This window comes from Seriola aureovittata, chromosome 12, assembly GCF_021018895.1.
Source record: "Seriola aureovittata isolate HTS-2021-v1 ecotype China chromosome 12, ASM2101889v1, whole genome shotgun sequence".
Taxonomy (NCBI): domain Eukaryota; kingdom Metazoa; phylum Chordata; class Actinopteri; order Carangiformes; family Carangidae; genus Seriola; species Seriola aureovittata.
The window spans coordinates 14,822,206-14,840,210 of record NC_079375.1 but is presented as its reverse complement, the minus strand read 5'-3'; the positions used below and the strand labels follow the sequence as shown (position 1 = coordinate 14,840,210).

Below are 18,005 nucleotides of genomic sequence, written 5' to 3'. Positions count from 1 at the left end.
TGTGTGTGTGTTACCTGCCATATTAACACGACAATGACAGGCCTATGTCATGTGTAGGCCAACATATTTTATAACAGCAGCCTTTCAAAGTAAAAGGTGACCTGATGTAACACGCAGAGCCTGCGAACTGATCGCAGTTATTACGGTCAGAGTTAGGAGGAAGTTATTTTACTTTTAGTGTTATCAATTACACCTATTAGGATAAATGCTTTTGCCGCTTACAGATTTTTTTCTAGTTAACCGTTTGGCCGCTGTGTGTCACTTTTGCTCACTTTCTGTTGTGGTCAACATTATTTCATCATTAGGAGGATAGTGAAGTGATGAGCACATTTGTTTCTCTCTCACCAAGAGCAATATATAGATACAATACAACACGGTGACATTTGCAAGTAGAGTTCATGACTAATCTTTGTCATATAACAATGAAAGGATTAACACAGATTATGAAAAACAAAAAAAAAACGAACTAATAATAATTCTGTTATGTTATTAAAAACAAAAACATTTGTTTGCAGCAGCATGGTCTGGGCTAGAAATGAAAGGATGAAATGTTCAGCTCATATACTGGAATTAAGACCAGAGTTAATTCTCCCTGAATGAAATCTGGATGTATACCAATAAATTTTCTGCAACACTGGCAACAAATTAAACATTCAACTTTATATTTATGGCATGAACATGTTTATTTTAATGGTGTTTATATAATATCTAAAACTATGTCTAATCTCAAAATGAAGATAAAGTTGGTACTTAATAATTAGGCCTATACTTGCGGATATATGGATATATTTCAATAGGTTAATTCTCCATTAAGTCTTTAATTGCTATGCATTTCAAGTGTCTAAATAAATGAGTTCAAATTCTTAAGCAAGGCTAAAGAACAAAATCTGAAAACTCACAACAATGATGTCACCTAGAAACAATCTCTTGTTTTTTTTCCAACATGGAGAGGCTGGTGTTTTACTAATTAACATATCAATGGGTGAGTTTCTAAGTGATTCTGTTCAAAGGACAGTGTGTCTAAGAAGGAAAACCTCGGCCCCTTTTAAGTCAGTGTTCACATTCATTTGTTCAAATGAGACACCTGAACTTTCAAACATGAAGACAAATGGCGTCTTCTGTCAGCTCCAGTGTATCCGTTCTGGTACAGTAAAAGTGATAACATGTTCTACACGTTTTTGGTCAGATAGGGTGTAAATGAATTGCAATGAATGAAACAGTGCAATGTTGCAAACTGTTATACTATATTATGAAACACAATACTCAGCCACACTCGGCGTGTTAGACAACATTAGTAACCACAAGTGGAATCTAGTTTTGTCTCATCACAAATGACACAGGAAGACCACATTCCAAAAATGTCAGTGTCACTGAAAAGTAAATTTACGAACTTTGTTGGTGACAATCTTACCGGCTATTTCATAAACTACCATACTGAGAAATGAAATGCATGTTTACATTAGTTTGGTCTAGTGAGACCATTCATTCATTTTCAGCAGCCATGCTCACCCTCTCACATCCAGAGGAATCTATCCTGTCTAATTTATCACAATTGGCTAATTGGAGACAACCAGTTGGTCTCGAGGACTATGCCTATTCTCTGGTTTTGCTGCTGGGCAGAGAACTATAGTCTCCAGACAACGTCACGTTGTCCTGTTGTTTGTTAGTTTCTATGTGATAAATTCTGCTATTGGGCAAAACCTATACTTAAGTCAATGTTAAACAGTCACAAGTCCAAGAAGAACAGGGAGTGTGTTGTAGTGTGAGATAATATGGCAGCTATGAAAAACAGCTGATGATGTGATTGGAGACAACTCACATTCATGTCCAGGTTATGTCTCAAATCTCCATCAGTCAAAAATGTGGGCCAAAAACATATCAGTGAGGACTGGTCGTACTGCTCCTCTGCACAGTGTAGTGGCTAAACAGAGGCAGTGTTTTATTGGACTGATTGAGGTTCATCATATTGAGGTTTTGTCAGTTTGCCAACCACTTATGGACGAGATAGCATGTTATTATCCAGAGTCTCAGCTGATGAGCGACATGTACATAAATGCAGCAGCTCTGGAAAAAAAACATTTTTCCGTGCGGCTTCTCTTCTACAGAAATGCTTGTTGTGTAAACAGCTGCATTCCCCTCACTCTCCCCAGAGATCAGTGACTGAAACTGAACTGTTCATTATGTTAAAAAGCTCAGTTTCTCTTTTATTTGAGATTTTCTTTGACCTGAGAGTGAGAGCCACACCTTGAAGTGGCCATTAAGTATCCTGGTGATCACATGTTAAGGCTTCTCTGAAAAATATAGCTCACTACCGATCACATGCACTGTCAGAGTCTAAACTGCATCACATACAAGCACAAAACTCAGTGTGTTGTATTTTTGCTTTCTATCTATTTGCTGTCTACAGCATGACTTGGTTCTAACTTATATTAGATCTTTTGAAAGTGAATAAAACTCACACTTCTTCTTTCCTTTAGCTTTGCAAATGAAAATTCACCTTTTCATCTTTTTTAATTATGAGATTTATGTGCAATATTCCACTTTTAATGATTAAATGTCTGTGTTTTCATGCATGCGCTTCATGGTAGAACGACCATGTGATAAACTGCCAAACAATATGTAAACAGACAGTTATGCTTCCGCCCTCCCTCTCACTCATGCACAGATTCCTTTCATTCCAGCCAACCTTTTGGTCTAACATACACGTTGAGGACTAAATTTCAAGCTCTATCCAAGCCTCACGCCCTTCATTGCCAGTGCTTGGGGAACAGGTAAAACCAGAGACACAGGAGCGCTCGTCAGCAAGGCTTGGACAGGAACCCAGCCCCTCTGTGCCACCACGCAAAAGGGATGGGCAACGCATGATGTGACGTTAGGTTTGTGAATGTATGGGATTTTACCTTTAGCCCAAATAATGTTTGAGGGATATTTTTGAAATACATTTTGGAGAAATGATCAGATATTTTTGGAGTGGCAGTGTGAAATCATTACTTTTACTAAGGTCAGATATTATAAATGTTTAACCTACAACATTTTCAGTCTATTCTTTGCTTCATATTAGTTTCATCCTTGACATAAGGCTAGATTTTTTTCATCCTGATATGTTTATCAATTGTTTTTTGTTGCCCTGCAAAGGGGTTATTCTCCCCTGGGTCTTGGTTTCTTTAACCAGGGTCCTGCAACTCTTTGACCCCATCCCCTTCACCACCATTGATGAGACAGACCAATCACCAACAGGCTAAATGAGGATAGAAAGGTGGAGCTTAGCACTGAAACAGGGTGTGGTCCTGAAACCAGCAAGGTCTGTAGTAGTGCCCTGGGGTTTAAATTGAGTTGAATGAGCTCAGTCCCATATTTGTCATAGCTAGCCTCTCACTTTTACACACCTCTCTCTTGCTTTCTCTCTGTCTTTCCCCATTTCTTACCTGTGAGACTTTCAGATCTTGTTGGATTTTTATTTTAATTTTGTCTTAAATTAGACACTTGAAGACTGCTGGAGGCTACCACCCACGGACTAGCTTTGCATGTGTCTGGTCTCCACCTGATCACTCTCACTGGTGGTGCTGCTGATCTGTTGGATCCACCGGGCTGAGTGCTGCCTGTTTTAGCTGTTCAGGAGTGAGTGCTGAGGACTTGTGCTCAGCGGGTGAGTCACTTTCTACGAATGCAGCACAGGGATGTTACCTTACCAGCTATACCCGAGTATCATGTGTGTCTGTGCTGCTCTGCTAAAAATGTTTCTTTTGAATGTATTGTGGTTAGATCAGACACTCATTCAGGTTAGTGTTGAATTAATATTGACAACAAAGCATTCATTCTGCTGCTTTGAACACGTTCATTTGTTTTTCCCTCGAAATCCATAATCAGCCCAGATCTTAGTAGCTCAGCTAGGCTGGCCGTATGGGCCAAGTTCTTTGCCTCACCTGTTTGACTTGCTCTGTTAGTCAGCATGAGAGTATTTCATTGTTTTTAGACTGACAGCAGAATTCAGATGTTTCACAATCCTTCATCAAACACTCATTTATTTATATTTTGCTACTGTAGAATTCTTCTCTTTTGACTTATTGAATTAAATAAAAGAATTTCCTTTTGAATGAAGCGCAGAATTAGTGCTAAAACAGTGAGGATTTTAGCTTACATACTCCACTTGATGTAGATGGAGAAAGCTTCTTGTACAGATTGCCCCAGTGTATTTTTTTTTTTTCTTTTTTTTTTTTTTTTGAAAGCATGTACATTATGCCACTCGGGGTTGTTTGATGAGCCTGTGCAGCTGTCTCCTGTTTGTTCAGTCAGTGGGAAAACAGGTGGATGGGTGGCTTAGTTGTTCACCTTGCCCAGCCAGCCTCACTTACAGATCAGGTCTTCATCTCCCCGGTTTCTGAGTCTTTGGTCTTCTCATATTTTTCAGGGGTTTAATAGAACAGAAAAAGGAAGCAGTCACCATGCTGCGAGAAGCTGCGTCAAACATTTTAAAACTCCACAGTTATCTACAGTCGAGAACTGGTAAGTGTCTTTGTCTCATCAGATAGCATTTGTGCTGTTGTTTTATTGAAATTATGCCATGAATATGTCCAAAACTGGACTGAATTTACAGTTGATCCTCCTAATTATCCATGTAAGTGATCATTACTAACATGCTGATATAATGAGTGTGTGTGTATGTGTGTATATGTGTTTGCCCTCTCCAGATGCCAGAGTCAGAGACTACCCTCTGATGCAGAGTCCCATACAGATGACCACCCTCCTGTTGGCCTATGTCTTCCTCTCGGTGTACGTTGGGCCTCGCCTCATGGCAAACCGCAAACCTTTCCGCCTTAATACAGCCATGATTATCTACAACCTTAGCATGGTTTTACTGAACGCCTACATAGTCTATGAGGTAAGAAAAATGACTGACAAATGGAGTTTTTTCACTGACTCGCATCCCTGTACCTGTGTGTAAGGTCGATGTTAATAAAAGCTGTTGCTGTGTATCTGACACCTAGTTCATGATGTCTGGATGGGGTACCACCTATACGTGGAGATGTGACCTAATTGACCGCTCCAACAGCCCGCAGGCTCTTAGGGTAAGTCAGTAAATGGTTCCTCATTCGCTTCTATATAATTCACTTTATTTGACCTGTTGTGGCCTGAAAAGCAAACTTTAAAAAGCTACATTCAGTTCACTGCTGTTCTGATGGTTTGACAAATAAATGTTTGTGTTCTTTGGTTGTTCACGGTTGGATATTTGAGATTACAGCTATTTTCTTCTTTTCCTTCCCACAGATGATTCGAGTGGCTTGGTTATTTTATTTTTCAAAGTACATTGAACTCCTTGACACAGTAAGGACATTTTCATCTCTATAAACACATTTTTGCCTTTTCTTGTGACTTATAACTTGTCTGACCCCGTGTGATATATCTTGTGTGCATGTTAACTTGAGCTTCACTGATTTTTATTCCAGGTATTCTTTGTGCTGAGGAAGAAACAAGCCCAGATCACATTTCTCCATGTATTCCATCACTCCTTCATGCCCTGGACGTGGTGGTGGGGCATCACCCTGACTCCTGGTGAGGTTTCCTCAACATAATATCAATCTAACATTCTTTATAAATTTACACTGTGTCCATAGGTGTGTCTTGAAAACAGGGGTAAATGCATTTGAAAAAATCACTGAAAGAAATCCTCAAATTAAACATATAATTTCCTGTGTCTTTCTCCTCAAGTTGGAGGAATGGGCTCCTTCCATGCCATGGTGAATGCAACAGTCCACGTTATCATGTACTCCTACTATGGACTCTCTGCTGCAGGACCTCGCTTCCAGAAGTTCCTTTGGTGGAAGAAGTACATGACTGCCATCCAGCTTGTACGTCCGCTTTTTTAAAATGCTATTTGTTTGTGTTGAAATGACTAATATTAATATGATATTTTTGATAACCACCTGCCCTTTGCCTGTTGTTTTACAGACACAGTTTGTTCTGGTCTCCATACACATCAGCCAGTACTACTTCATGGAGAAATGTGACTACCAGGTCCCCATGTGGATCCATTTGATCTGGATGTATGGTGTCTTCTTCTTCCTCCTCTTCTCCAACTTTTGGGTGCAGGCCTACATAAAGGGCAAACGACTTCCTGTCAAGGACGACAAGCCAAAACTGAATGGCTCAACCAGTGAACCTATCACTGTGGTGGCCAATGGGAAACACCTGGGGAATGGGAACGCAACCCACAACACCAACGGCAAAATCTTCCTGGGCAAAGTAAAGGAAATCTAACGAAGTGACTCTGGAGATTGGATGAGAGGAACACATGGCGGCTCTATAGGGCCATCATCAATATGTCATTCATCATTCATATCTTATCCAGCATATTGGAGGGGCACAGATTCCAATATACTTCTTCCAAAACTTCATAAGTTCTATATAAGTCTAGTCTTTGTTGAAAATATATGTACACTTCTTGGGATATGAATGGCATATTGTGTTTTGCTGGTGATCTCTACACGTGACATTGTGTTTGTTAGTTGTTGTGAACACTATTACGTGTGACGCACACTGTATGGCGACTGGTGCTCATTTTGTCACTGATAGTATTCTTCAACTCGAGCTTGAGCCACGCAAGCTTGACGTACACTAATGTTTGGCTGGCATCAGGTTTGTTGCTTGGAAGGATCACACAGTTTCCACTGAAGACTTGTAAACCATGTAAATAACTGCTATAAAGTTAATGCAAAAAGGTTTTCATTGTAAATGTCAAATATTTAGTTTTTCTTTTTTCTGTTGTTATTTATCATTTGAAATAAAACATTTTAGATAAAGGTTTGTGTCATTTGGAAAGCAGTTATGGTGTGTACTTTGTAAGAAACATAGCACACCTCAGTATTTCAATTTTAAGAATTGTGGAAAACAAATGTTATACTGTATATTACAGTATTGATGCATTTTGCACATTTTGCTTAATCAGGTAGTGACATATACACTGCTTTGTGTATTCATCCATACTAATACATTCTGAGTTTTGCAATGCTGTATGCTCTGTTCTGTCAGCACACTCAGTGTTTACTACTACATTCGAATTAAATAAAAAGAATGCTGTAGATGGCTATTTCTGAATATCACTGTAGACGCATGTATATACTGATTGATAAACAGTGTTTTTGTTGTTGATTACAGATGTGCACAATGACAGCAGAAGAATGATATAGTTTTGAAGCACCGCAAGCCTAGAATTGGGCCTGATATTTTCCACAAAAATTACTTAAGTGACGTTTTTATGTTTCAATCAATCCTCACGATGTTCAATAGATTAACCTGTTAACTATGTTGTCATTGTTCTCCTGTTAAACCAAAAAGTTTATAATAAAATAATATTTTATGATTTTCTACACTATGCAAGTCCAAAGATTCTGATAGAGGCCTGGTGGAAAAAATAATAATGTATAAATTGCACAGGCACACATTCACCTTTAGCCAAAATGAAAAAAACAGGTAAAATATAAATGAGCACATGTAGTTCTCATGATATTGCTGCCAGCGAGTCCCCGTTCAGACCAATCTCACTTCATGAGATTGAAATGAAAATTCTAAGTAAAATCTTAGCTAACAGACTTTCAAAATACATAGCAGATTCAGTCCATCCTGACCAATCAATCTCCATCATCTTTTTAAAGTTTTATACCAGAATCACAAAGATGAGATGGCCATTACTGCTCTTAATGCCAAAAGGCTTTTGATCACATTGAATGTAAATATGCACTTTCTACTCTAAAATACTTTGGCTTTAGTGATAACTTTGTCAAATGGATCTCTATTATGTAGATTAATCCCCTACTAGGTTGCTTTTTCACATCATATCTCTTTAACTTGTCAAATTCTTGGTTGTCAAATAAACTCTTTTTGCAAGTGTCACATTAATTCTTATGCCGCCCAGCTCCTCCATCCCCCCCTACTTCATCTTATTAAACATTTTGGAAAACTCTCTGGTTATAAATTTAACTGGGAAAAGAGTGAACTTGTGCCTCTTTCCACAAACAGACATTGGATTTCTACAAACTACTTTCCCAGATTAGCCAGATTACCATAAAAGAATCTTCATCCGGCCCAGAGCTGACCCAGTTGTGGCCCAGATTCAAAAAATCCATCTGAAATCTGTACTGGATCTGGCCCAGATCCATATTTGCGCCATACTGAATCCATAACAGATCTGGCCCAGATCTGTATTGCATCAGGTCCAGATCCATACTGGAGGTATTTCAGGTCATATATTTTCTATCCATCTTACAGAGACAGGGGAAAAGGGAAAACACAGGGGTTGTTGTTTTCTTACCTCCAGGGTGCTTCAAACCTAGGCAGAGTGTGAGAAAGACAAAACACATGACTATGCTTTATATTTCCCCATGAGTATCTATATCAAGTATGGAAAAAAAAAAAAGTTTTTATCATCCATGCATAACTGGCTGACCTGGAAAGGCTTATTCAGTCATAAGTGAGGTGCTACTGTTAACTGTCATTCAGGATGGTTAAAACCAGATGACATACAAATACCTTGAAAAATCAAAAACATGCCTAAGCCAAAGGGTATGCTGTTCCCATGTCATATTTAACTTTCTATCCATCTTAATGAAGATGCGTGGCATGTGCAAAGGAGACAAGTGCATTGTAGACCTCAGTCTGATTGACTGGGAATCAAAACAAGCTTTATGTACAAGTATTTGTTTCCAGATGAAACAAATTGCAGGATAAATGTCACTGGTGGAGAGAAACTCATAAAATACTGCTTGTCCTAGCCATATGTTTTCAGCATGGCAGTAGTAATACATGCTAATTAACTGAGAGAAGCACATCAAAGGTTAAAACATTTATTTATAGCGTAGCCCATTGTATACAATGCATCCTGATTACAATATAAGCTAAGTGAAGGTCATAAATAGAGTTCCAGAACAGTAGTGTTGAAGGCCAACACTTGTATTTTATACAGGTCTGCCAATATGGTAAACAATTGAGAAGAACAAGCCATTATACCATTAACAGGAACAGTAAGAATCCAGTTATGGCTAAAACACTGGGTGGAATCTTTATTGTTGATTAAATAAAACACTTGCAAATTCATTCTGCAAAAAAAAAAAAAAAGAAAAAAAAAAAAAAAAAAAAAAAACCTCAAATCACAACAAAGGAAATTATCTGATAGACTGATGAATGACACTGCTAGTTGATTTGACCATCCTGTCTTTGGCCTTCTTCTTAACAGGATCCACTTCAAAGCACTTCCACAGGCGAATAGTTTCATCTCCAGCAACAGTCGCAATGGTGGAGCAGTCTGGGCTCAGAGTCAAACTGAGAACTCTGTCCTCGTGGCCTAAGATAAAGAAAATGAATAATTAGGCCAACAGAAAGCATAAAGTACATTAGTATAGTTCACTAGAGTTTTCCTTTAAAGTAAAGTATGAATGAGCAAGCACAGTCAGTCCAGTCTTAAGTTATTTACCAGCAAGCTCTGCGACTCTAGTGAGAGAGGGATACTTCCAGATAACAACATTGTTGTGGGCATATCCATGGGCAGAGACCAGCTCCTTGTAGTTGGGTGCAAACATCAGTGATGAGATCTGAAATGCAAAATTATTCATGCATGTTGTCACATCCAAGTTAAATAAATTCATAGACCAAATTAAGAAGTACATTTTCTCAGAATTATCATTGAAACTCAAGGGTCTAATCATGTGTAATTACCTGGGACTGAGTGTCAAGTGAACTGATGCAGGAGCCGCTGTTTACATTCCAGATACGGATGTGACGATCACTGGTACCACCTCCAGATGCAAGGATATTTGGCTGCCATGGACACCAGGCCAAAGCCTACAATAATAACATCCAAAAGTGACAGTCACATTTTACATCTATGGCAGAGACTGTTTATGTCAAGCAGTTATGTAGTAGTATGAGTAATAAAAAGGTGCTCACCTTTACAGCTCCTTGATGTTCACTCCAGCAGCGGACCGACTGGCCGTCATTGCTGGCGCTGCCCTCCTGCACACGGGGCCAGACACACACCAAGTTGTCATTGCCTCCACTGGCCAGGTATCGCCCATCAGGAGACCACTTCAGCCCGCACACCTCCTGTGAGTGACCATGGAGTGTGAAGATGTGATGGTCTGCCACTCTCACATCATGATGGTGAATGTGTCCTGATCTAGAGCCACTAGGGGTGGACAGGAGAGAACACATTACATCTGGGTCCAACAAAAACAAACCACTGGAATTGTTTTTAAATCAGAGAGGTAAAAACAAAAACAGTACCTGGAAAGAACATAGTCATTCCAGCTCAGGCTACCAACTCTAGCCGTGTGGCTGGCCATGCTGCGTAAACGCTTTTGGTTTTCAACATCCCACAACTAAAAAAAGAGAAGGAAAAAAAAAAAAAAAAAAAATATATATATATATATATATATATATATATAAATATATATATATATATATATATATATATATATATATATATATATATATATATATATATATATATATAATATATATATATTAAATACAAAATATCAAAATCAGTTCTTTGGGAGTCATGTGTCCTTATGAACTAAAGGGGTGTGTTCATCACCACACTGACCTGAACTTTGCCATCACTGGTGCCAATAGCAAGATAGCTTCCCTCTTTGGTCCAGGACAATGAGCAGATGTAGTCCTCCTCACGCTCCAGCTTCATGAGAAGAGTGATATCGCCTTGACTGGCATCCCACAGGTAAACACTGTTATGAAGAGCCACAGCAAGAATGTTTCGACTGCTCCAGTCAAACAGATTTAAATCTGGGGAGGGAAAAAAAAAAAAAAAAAAAAAAAAAAAAAAAAAGGAAAAAGGAAGGGTCCCAAATGAATACTTGGTCGTATACTGAAAGAAAAATCTATTATTAAAAATCTTTAGATTTAGTATAAAAGCTGATGTTGGATAAATTTCCATCCTCAGTGCTGTGAATCCAAGATGGAGTTATGCATATATTGCACCAAATAAAATACCAACATGCATGAATGCTATTAGGAAACACTTTAAATGCAAAGCCTACAGAAATCATTTCGAAGCTCAGGAGCGTCCAAGATTCTTTCAGGCGTTGAAGATATGTATCTCGTCTTTTTGGTTGAAGCCGGAGTTGCACCCTGACTGTAGAGGACTTTCAAGTTGTTTTGATATCCTGTAAATTAGACAGATCATTTTTAACAATCCTCACTTTCTATATTCATTCAATATTCTTGCCATGCATGGTGTTGGCATGCAAATATCCTTACCCTCTGGTGCATTCAGTGGTTTCCCTCCCAGGTGCAGGATCTTTGCATCTTCAATGTTGTATCCATTCAGTGACATAGACCAGGCTTTCTGGTTTTCCTTTAAGGACAGATAGCTTTGCTCAATAAGCTGCTTAATTTACAAGGGAATCATAAAGAGATGCATCCAAACAAAATATCTTACTGATGTTCCCGTTGTATTGTTTGTGTCCACTGGCTCATTCTCCTTTGTGAGCAGGAAACTTGCCACATCCATTTGTTTGCTGTTTCTGACGGGAATGAAGCGGTCGCCTCCCATCTTAGAGGGCGTTTGTTTTTTATTTTTGCCTAAGATACAAAAATATATATATATTATACCCAGCGGTTAGCACTTGCAGTGATAAGCGCACATTGTTAGCACTGACGTTGCATAAATACAGTGGGCACACAGTACCTGGTGTTTTGCTCGGTGTTTTTGATGAACTTAGCGACACATTGGCAGATTTTCCAGGCGACAAACCGTTCAAGGCGGATGTGTTTGATGAGCTGGCCTTTCTTTGCCACCTCGCCATGGGAGCGTTTGTGATGGGCATATCCAGCTTCAAAATACTGTGGATGTCGTTCTCAAACCCAAACTGCGCCATCTTATCCAGGTTTTCACACGACCTGGAAACCAGGGCAAACAATTATTAAAGAGCGTTCATCTGATGTGCAACAGTAACGGACCTAAATTGAATTTAAGGCTTGTTAGCAAGACCTCAGAGGTAACGTTAGCACTACTTTAAACATTGAATTTCGTTTTAAGAAAACAACGCTAGCTAAAATCACTTTCGCAGTTACCGGGGTACGTTAACCCAACGTAATAAACGCAGTAAACAAACACAAGTTAGCATTAAATCCCGTAGCATTAACAACTTTAAGTTTAATAATCGTCGTGTCGAAAACCCCGCTGAATACCTAAATCAAAAGTGGACCTTTTCCGCTTCAAAATAAACAAACTGAGCTCACCTCTTTCAGAAAACGTGGGGTGCACAGGAGGAACTCGGGCCGTTCTCTGTCCTCTGCCGCTGCAGTTTGAATTCAGCGAAAATGACGCCACACGGTTTAAATGTCTGAAAACGCTCCGGTGATTGGTTCGCACTGCTATGGTAACGTTTACGAATACGTTCATGTGATTGGTGGATGAGGATTCCTGCGAGATCAACGTCTGAAGAAAACTTTCCTCTCCCAAAAAATCTATCGCCATCTACTGGACAAAGATGATGTCAGGGTAGGGAAGAAGCTGTGTGACGTAAAAATAAAAACTACATCAGTTTACATTTTCTGAGGACAGATTTAGTCAGAGACAGAGGATTTTTGATTTACTGTAGGTTGCTTTGGTTCAGTCAGTTATTAAATGCATTTTATTTGATTATTGGAAGTTTGAACGTTGTAATTTGCAAGACATATAATCATAGGCATTTTTAAGTATGAAGTGAATCCTCTATAAGGTACCTTTATTCAAATGTATCGCTCGGATTTCAGCAGGGCATTTCCAAAACTTTCCCTCGCCCAGAATATTTCTTAATTTCATCTTTAATGCATATCTGCAATATATTGTTAGTGGTGCATAATTTAACCTATCATAAGCATTTTATTAGATACTTTTGGATCCAGTCATATTAGACTGCCCTGGACTGGTTGCCATAATGAGCATTACTTGGTGATAAACTGTCAAATTATCATAAAGAAGACATTTAACAAATGGTTGAGTCATTCATATATTCACTTCATGTTAATATGTTGAACTTTACATGTTTGTTCACGCATTCAAACATTTGAGGCTCTCCTTTGTCCTTTACATGACAAATTAAATACGATTGAAGACTAAATGCTCTTGCCATAGTAAAGCTAAAACCAGAGACGTTATCAAGTCAAACAAAGCATTTCGTTATATGGTCTTTGATCTGTGACCAAGAGTGATTATGATTAGGTATTTTTCTGTTCACTAGATTAATGGGATTAAATGATTGATCAATTAGGTTCTAAAACATTATCAAAGCCCAAAGAAATACAACTAGAGCCATTATTTTTTGGGTGTTATTCTAATCGGTACACCTCGTGTCATATTTAAAGAGAATAATACAGGTTCTGAGAAATATAAAATGACAGACTAACATCTGTGTGAATAAACACAATTTTATCACTTTAAAGAGCATTTTATTGTTCACATCTTTGGAGCACCACAAAGGATACATGCTGGCAGTACACAGACCCACTTAGCAGCTCAAATGATACATTATATTCCTCTACATTACATTTTAGAGAAATTCTGTCTCTAAAAATTATGTTGAGAAGATTGTACTTCCAAAGATGCAATCACCCTGTCCAGAATAAAGAATCTGTTGTCCTAATACAACAGATTACGATAACTTGACACAAGTGAAAAATATAACAATAAAAAAAAACATGCATAAAAGTACTTTTAATTAAACATTTTTTAAATTTTACATGAACTGGAAAGAACATAGAAAATCACAATATGCAGCAGAATATCTCAAAAGAAATGTGAAAACATCAAACCGGGAAGGTTTTTCAGACCTTGTGCATTGCTGCAGGCAGTGAACATATTTACATTGTGTGTATGCATAAATATTAAAAATATACACAGAGTGCCGCTGTAAAGTGTGATACATGCATATTAAAGTGCATATAATACTGTGGCCTGTAACTCAACAGTGTAGCAAGGGTTTGAAATGTCACACTGTCAACACAGGTCATATCAGTAAGTAGACGTTCAACAGCAGAAACAGAGAAGAGAGCTCAAACATTAGCTTGTTATGTAGCTGTGCTCTGAATTACAAGGTACTGTAGCCGTCGCCTTTTATCTCTGAACCCACTTCAGTCATCTCTTTTGGGTAATGTATTATGGAGCCGAGAACCCCTGCAAACAAGAGCACAGAATAGTTCTAACATTCATTACTGAGTAACTATCAAGTATATATATATATATATATATATATATATATATATATATATATATATATATATATATATTAAAAAAAAGTTTTTATCATCCATGACTAACTGGCTGACCTGGAAAGGCTTAGTCAGTCATGAGTGACGTGTTACTTTTAACTATCATTCAGTGATTCAGGATGGTCAAAACCAGATGACTGGCACACAAACGCCTTAAAAAAAACAAAAAACATGTCTAGTCCAAAGGGTATGCTGTTTCCATTTCATTACTGAGTAACTCTATCAAGCAAAAGGAAAGAAATTGTTTTAGATTTTTGAACCATTTCAGGTCATATATTTTCTATCCATCTTACAGAGACAGGGGAAAAGGGAAAACACAGGGGTTGTTGTTTTCTTACCTCCAGGGTGCCTCAAACCTAGACAGAGTATGAGAAAGACAAAACACATGACTATGCTTTACATTTCCCCGTGAGTATGAGGCACCATATCAACAATCATGTGACAGGACACATAAAAATAAAGCCAAGTTATACTTCATTTTATGAGGTATTAAACTGAGGTACTACACTCAAGGAAAACATTAAATAGTTCCTGCTGTTAAATGACAATATGAAACACAAGACTGTTCCACTCTTGAAAATCAATCATTTTGCTGTGTCATGAAGGGAGCTTTTGAGAATGTAACCGATTAAAAACTGTAAAACTTCATTGAGAAAATGAGAAAAAAATCTTGTTTACTCACCCTGGTTTTTGGAGAGGAGGAGGCTGATTATGATTAGGCCGGTAAAAGCCAGGACCGCCAAGATTGGGATCAAAATCTGAGGCAAAGGAATCCTTGGAACTAAGAAAAACATTAAAAATTTGTAACTTGGCTGCTTGTCATCAAAACTGGTTACTGTAAAACATGTGCAGCCTGTATGTGGAGATGGAGTGCAATCACGGGGACAGACTGGTGTTTTTCCTTAGTATCACCTTTCTTTTTTTTTTTTCTTTTTTTTTTTTTAAAAACACACATTGCCTCATATGACTGAGAGTCAATGCCATCAGCTGCCTCCACAATCCACAGCCACCAGCAGCATTCAAGCATTTTTTCCTACTTTTCAACCTTTTCAGAGTCAATACTACCAGAGAACCTCAGCTGGGGACCCAGGACAGATTATCCAACCTTGTGTATTAAGTCTGTTATCACCAACACTGTAGTGAGAATACAGTGAACAAATGAACAATGTAGAATGGATGGGTCCTCTCTTGCACTGAAGTTGCCCCCGCCTAATCATGTCACAGACACACTGCTTTTATTGCTAGTCTTTCAGTTTGTTTCAAAATAAATGCTAATAAAAAAAAAAAAAAGACATCTGAAGACATTGCCTTGGACTCTAGGGAAACTGGATGGACATTTTTCTGTATTTTGTGAAATATTTTCTTAAGTTTAAGACTAAAATCATGGATCAATTAATTGAGAAAATAATCACATAAATCAACAATGAAAATAAATAAAATTTCAGCCCTAGTGTATACCCTATTATTCTTATCATTTATATATTTTCATCATGATTTTGGATCCAATATACCATTATATATTTTTGTCATGTTCAAAAAGATGTTCCTGATCTGGTAATTTGACTGTAAATATTGGCAGCTGGTGGCCACAGCACAAAACTGAAGTATCAACAGTTGGCATATCATCATTTAAAAAAAAAAAAAAAAAAAAAAAAGAGGATATGCACTAGGAGCTAAATAGCATCTGCAGGCAAAGTACTTCTTACTGGACTCCACAACTCTTAAAGCATGATAAGTTAATCATTACTCAAAAGCCACAAAAGAAAACATACCTGGCTGCTCCTCCGAAAGCTTCAATTCTCTCATTAGCTTGATGCACTCCTCTTGAAGGCGGCCTGTCCTTGCATACTGCACCTCCTGGTCCCACAAGACTTTGAAGGCGAATGCTTGTGGTACCTGGGTTGTCCATGTGTCATTGTGGTCCAGAGTCAGATAGGGCTTTCCATCATAGAAAACACGGTCTGCCCAGTGTAACTTAGACCCCTCCAGTATGCATTCACGAGAGCGACGAATAGTGTGGTTTCCTATATGGAGTGAGATAAAGGCTATTAACAAAAAGAAAAAAAAAAAAACTATGACTATGGCCTCTGATCATTTCATTTATATGTAATGTATGATTACTTTCTTACTTAGCACTGAAGACTGGTTGACACTGATAAGAGTCAGAGGAAGCCCATCAGTTGAAATGGTTTTGATAATGCTGTTGAATTCCTGGCTTGTGCCAGTAAGAGAGACTCCATTGAGAAGCACCTGCTCCTCGATCCGCTGAGCACCCACCACTACCCACTGCTGGACCTGAACTAAGACGGTATCTAATGGAAGACAACCAAAATACATGCACTGAGAAAAAAGAAGGCAGACTCAAAATGTTGCAGTAGGCTTTGAGTCCCTGTAGGACTTTTTTTCAAGTAACGTAACAGGTGATGCAAAATAGTCTTCAAATGTAACTTCAAATGCTCAAATCCTTAAGTAAAAGTAGTAGTAGGTCTGAAACTATGTTAAATTGGTCATGTAAGTAAGTAGTTCCATCTTAAAAATTGCACTTGGGGAAACAAAAACCAACTGTAAAACCAAAAGTAAAAGCACTCATTCTGATGCATTTGCAATGTGGATGTTGCATTACTAAAAGGAAAGTAATTGCATTTGTCAAATAAATATAGTGAAATACAAAGTACCAGCTTTGCCAGGCACCCCTGTGCCATCTAATGTATTCACATACAACACTGTCTAAACAGAAATAATAATAATAATAATAACTATTATTATTATTATTATTAAAGTTAATTATTGGGAGGTTTTCTGTTCCTTTAAAACTGTCAATATGCTGCAACACCACTCAAATTTATCATAAATAACCATGGAGTTAAACCAAAACCTCTCTGACAGTGACAAAAACGCAACACTTAGTTTAGACAAGATTTATCTAGGGATATTACGTTGACATTTTGTAGGTGTATATGATTGTGTCCAGTTGTAGAATAATCTATTATGATTCCATGAAAAGTAAAAGAATAAAAACCTAAAGTCTTACCAAACTGAATGACTCGAGGGTAAAGCAAAACAGTAGTTTGTTATTTTTCACCTACAATATGAACATCAGCCACCAGTCTTCTTAACATTTGTAAAGGCTAAATTAACGTAGATGCGTTAAACCAGTAAAACAGAGTAAAACTTTTCAGATTTGTGTTGGTTTTTTTTTTCTTAAACTAATCTACTATCAACCCTGGAAAGTAATGCAATGCAAAGAGACAAGCTTCTTACCTAGTGGAACAGGAAAAGCCTGTGATAAGTGGAATAGCATGAGCACAAGAATGCCAAGACGATGCATTTCTAGTTTTACTTGCAGCTCAAAATTCAGCCAGTCTTCAACCGTCAAGGAAGGACAAAAGTCTCCAGTTATAAATAGACAGGATTGTTTTAAGCCATTTAAGCGTAACCAGTGCGCTAGTAACACATCACATCCAGGACAACAGAAGACACCGGGAGGACTCTGCTCCTCACTGACTGCAGTGTAGAGATCACTTTCGCTTCGACGAAGTTGTTTTAAATGTACTCCAGTCTCGCATCTGATTGGCTAATGTAGCTAGCCCGTGACTGGTAATCCTACCAACAGATCCTGTACAGCAGGGTTCATGCGCCAGACCCACCAAATACCTGTCTATAGTTGCTCGAGATGGCAAGCCTACTAACCTATTGCCTAACCCCAACAGGTGATATTAGTTTGCTTAATCAACTTGGTCACCATA

At 38.1% G+C, this 18,005-nt stretch overlaps 3 protein-coding genes across 3 annotated transcripts; 1 reads left to right on the top strand and 2 right to left on the bottom strand.

The window, feature by feature from the left end:
* The first annotated feature begins 3,337 nt into the window (after positions 1-3,337).
* On the top strand, positions 3,338-7,084 carry elovl1a (ELOVL fatty acid elongase 1a). Its single transcript, XM_056391154.1, has 8 exons — positions 3,338-3,646; positions 4,409-4,503; positions 4,689-4,879; positions 4,986-5,066; positions 5,266-5,322; positions 5,445-5,550; positions 5,707-5,846; positions 5,947-7,084. The coding sequence occupies exons 2-8, from the start codon at positions 4,443-4,445 to the stop codon at positions 6,253-6,255; spliced, it is 945 nt and encodes a 314-aa protein (XP_056247129.1). The 5' UTR covers positions 3,338-3,646; positions 4,409-4,442; the 3' UTR covers positions 6,256-7,084.
* Positions 7,085-8,823: 1,739 nt separating this feature from the next.
* On the bottom strand, positions 8,824-12,788 carry cdc20 (cell division cycle 20 homolog). The gene is made up of 11 exons (XM_056391151.1): positions 12,250-12,788; positions 11,696-11,907; positions 11,447-11,589; positions 11,266-11,362; positions 11,046-11,171; positions 10,595-10,791; positions 10,273-10,367; positions 9,937-10,174; positions 9,706-9,831; positions 9,464-9,581; positions 8,824-9,334 (listed from the first exon to the last, which is right to left on the bottom strand). Exons 2-11 carry the CDS (start codon positions 11,883-11,885, stop codon positions 9,156-9,158), a joined length of 1,509 nt encoding a protein of 502 aa, XP_056247126.1. The 5' UTR covers positions 11,886-11,907; positions 12,250-12,788; the 3' UTR covers positions 8,824-9,155.
* A 630-nt stretch (positions 12,789-13,418) lies between these two features.
* On the bottom strand, positions 13,419-17,838 carry LOC130179110 (uncharacterized). The gene is made up of 6 exons (XM_056391871.1): positions 17,521-17,838; positions 16,389-16,571; positions 16,032-16,283; positions 14,942-15,040; positions 14,598-14,615; positions 13,419-14,164 (listed from the first exon to the last, which is right to left on the bottom strand). Exons 1-6 carry the CDS (start codon positions 17,585-17,587, stop codon positions 14,079-14,081), a joined length of 705 nt encoding a protein of 234 aa, XP_056247846.1. The 5' UTR covers positions 17,588-17,838; the 3' UTR covers positions 13,419-14,078.
* Positions 17,839-18,005: the final 167 nt, after the last annotated feature.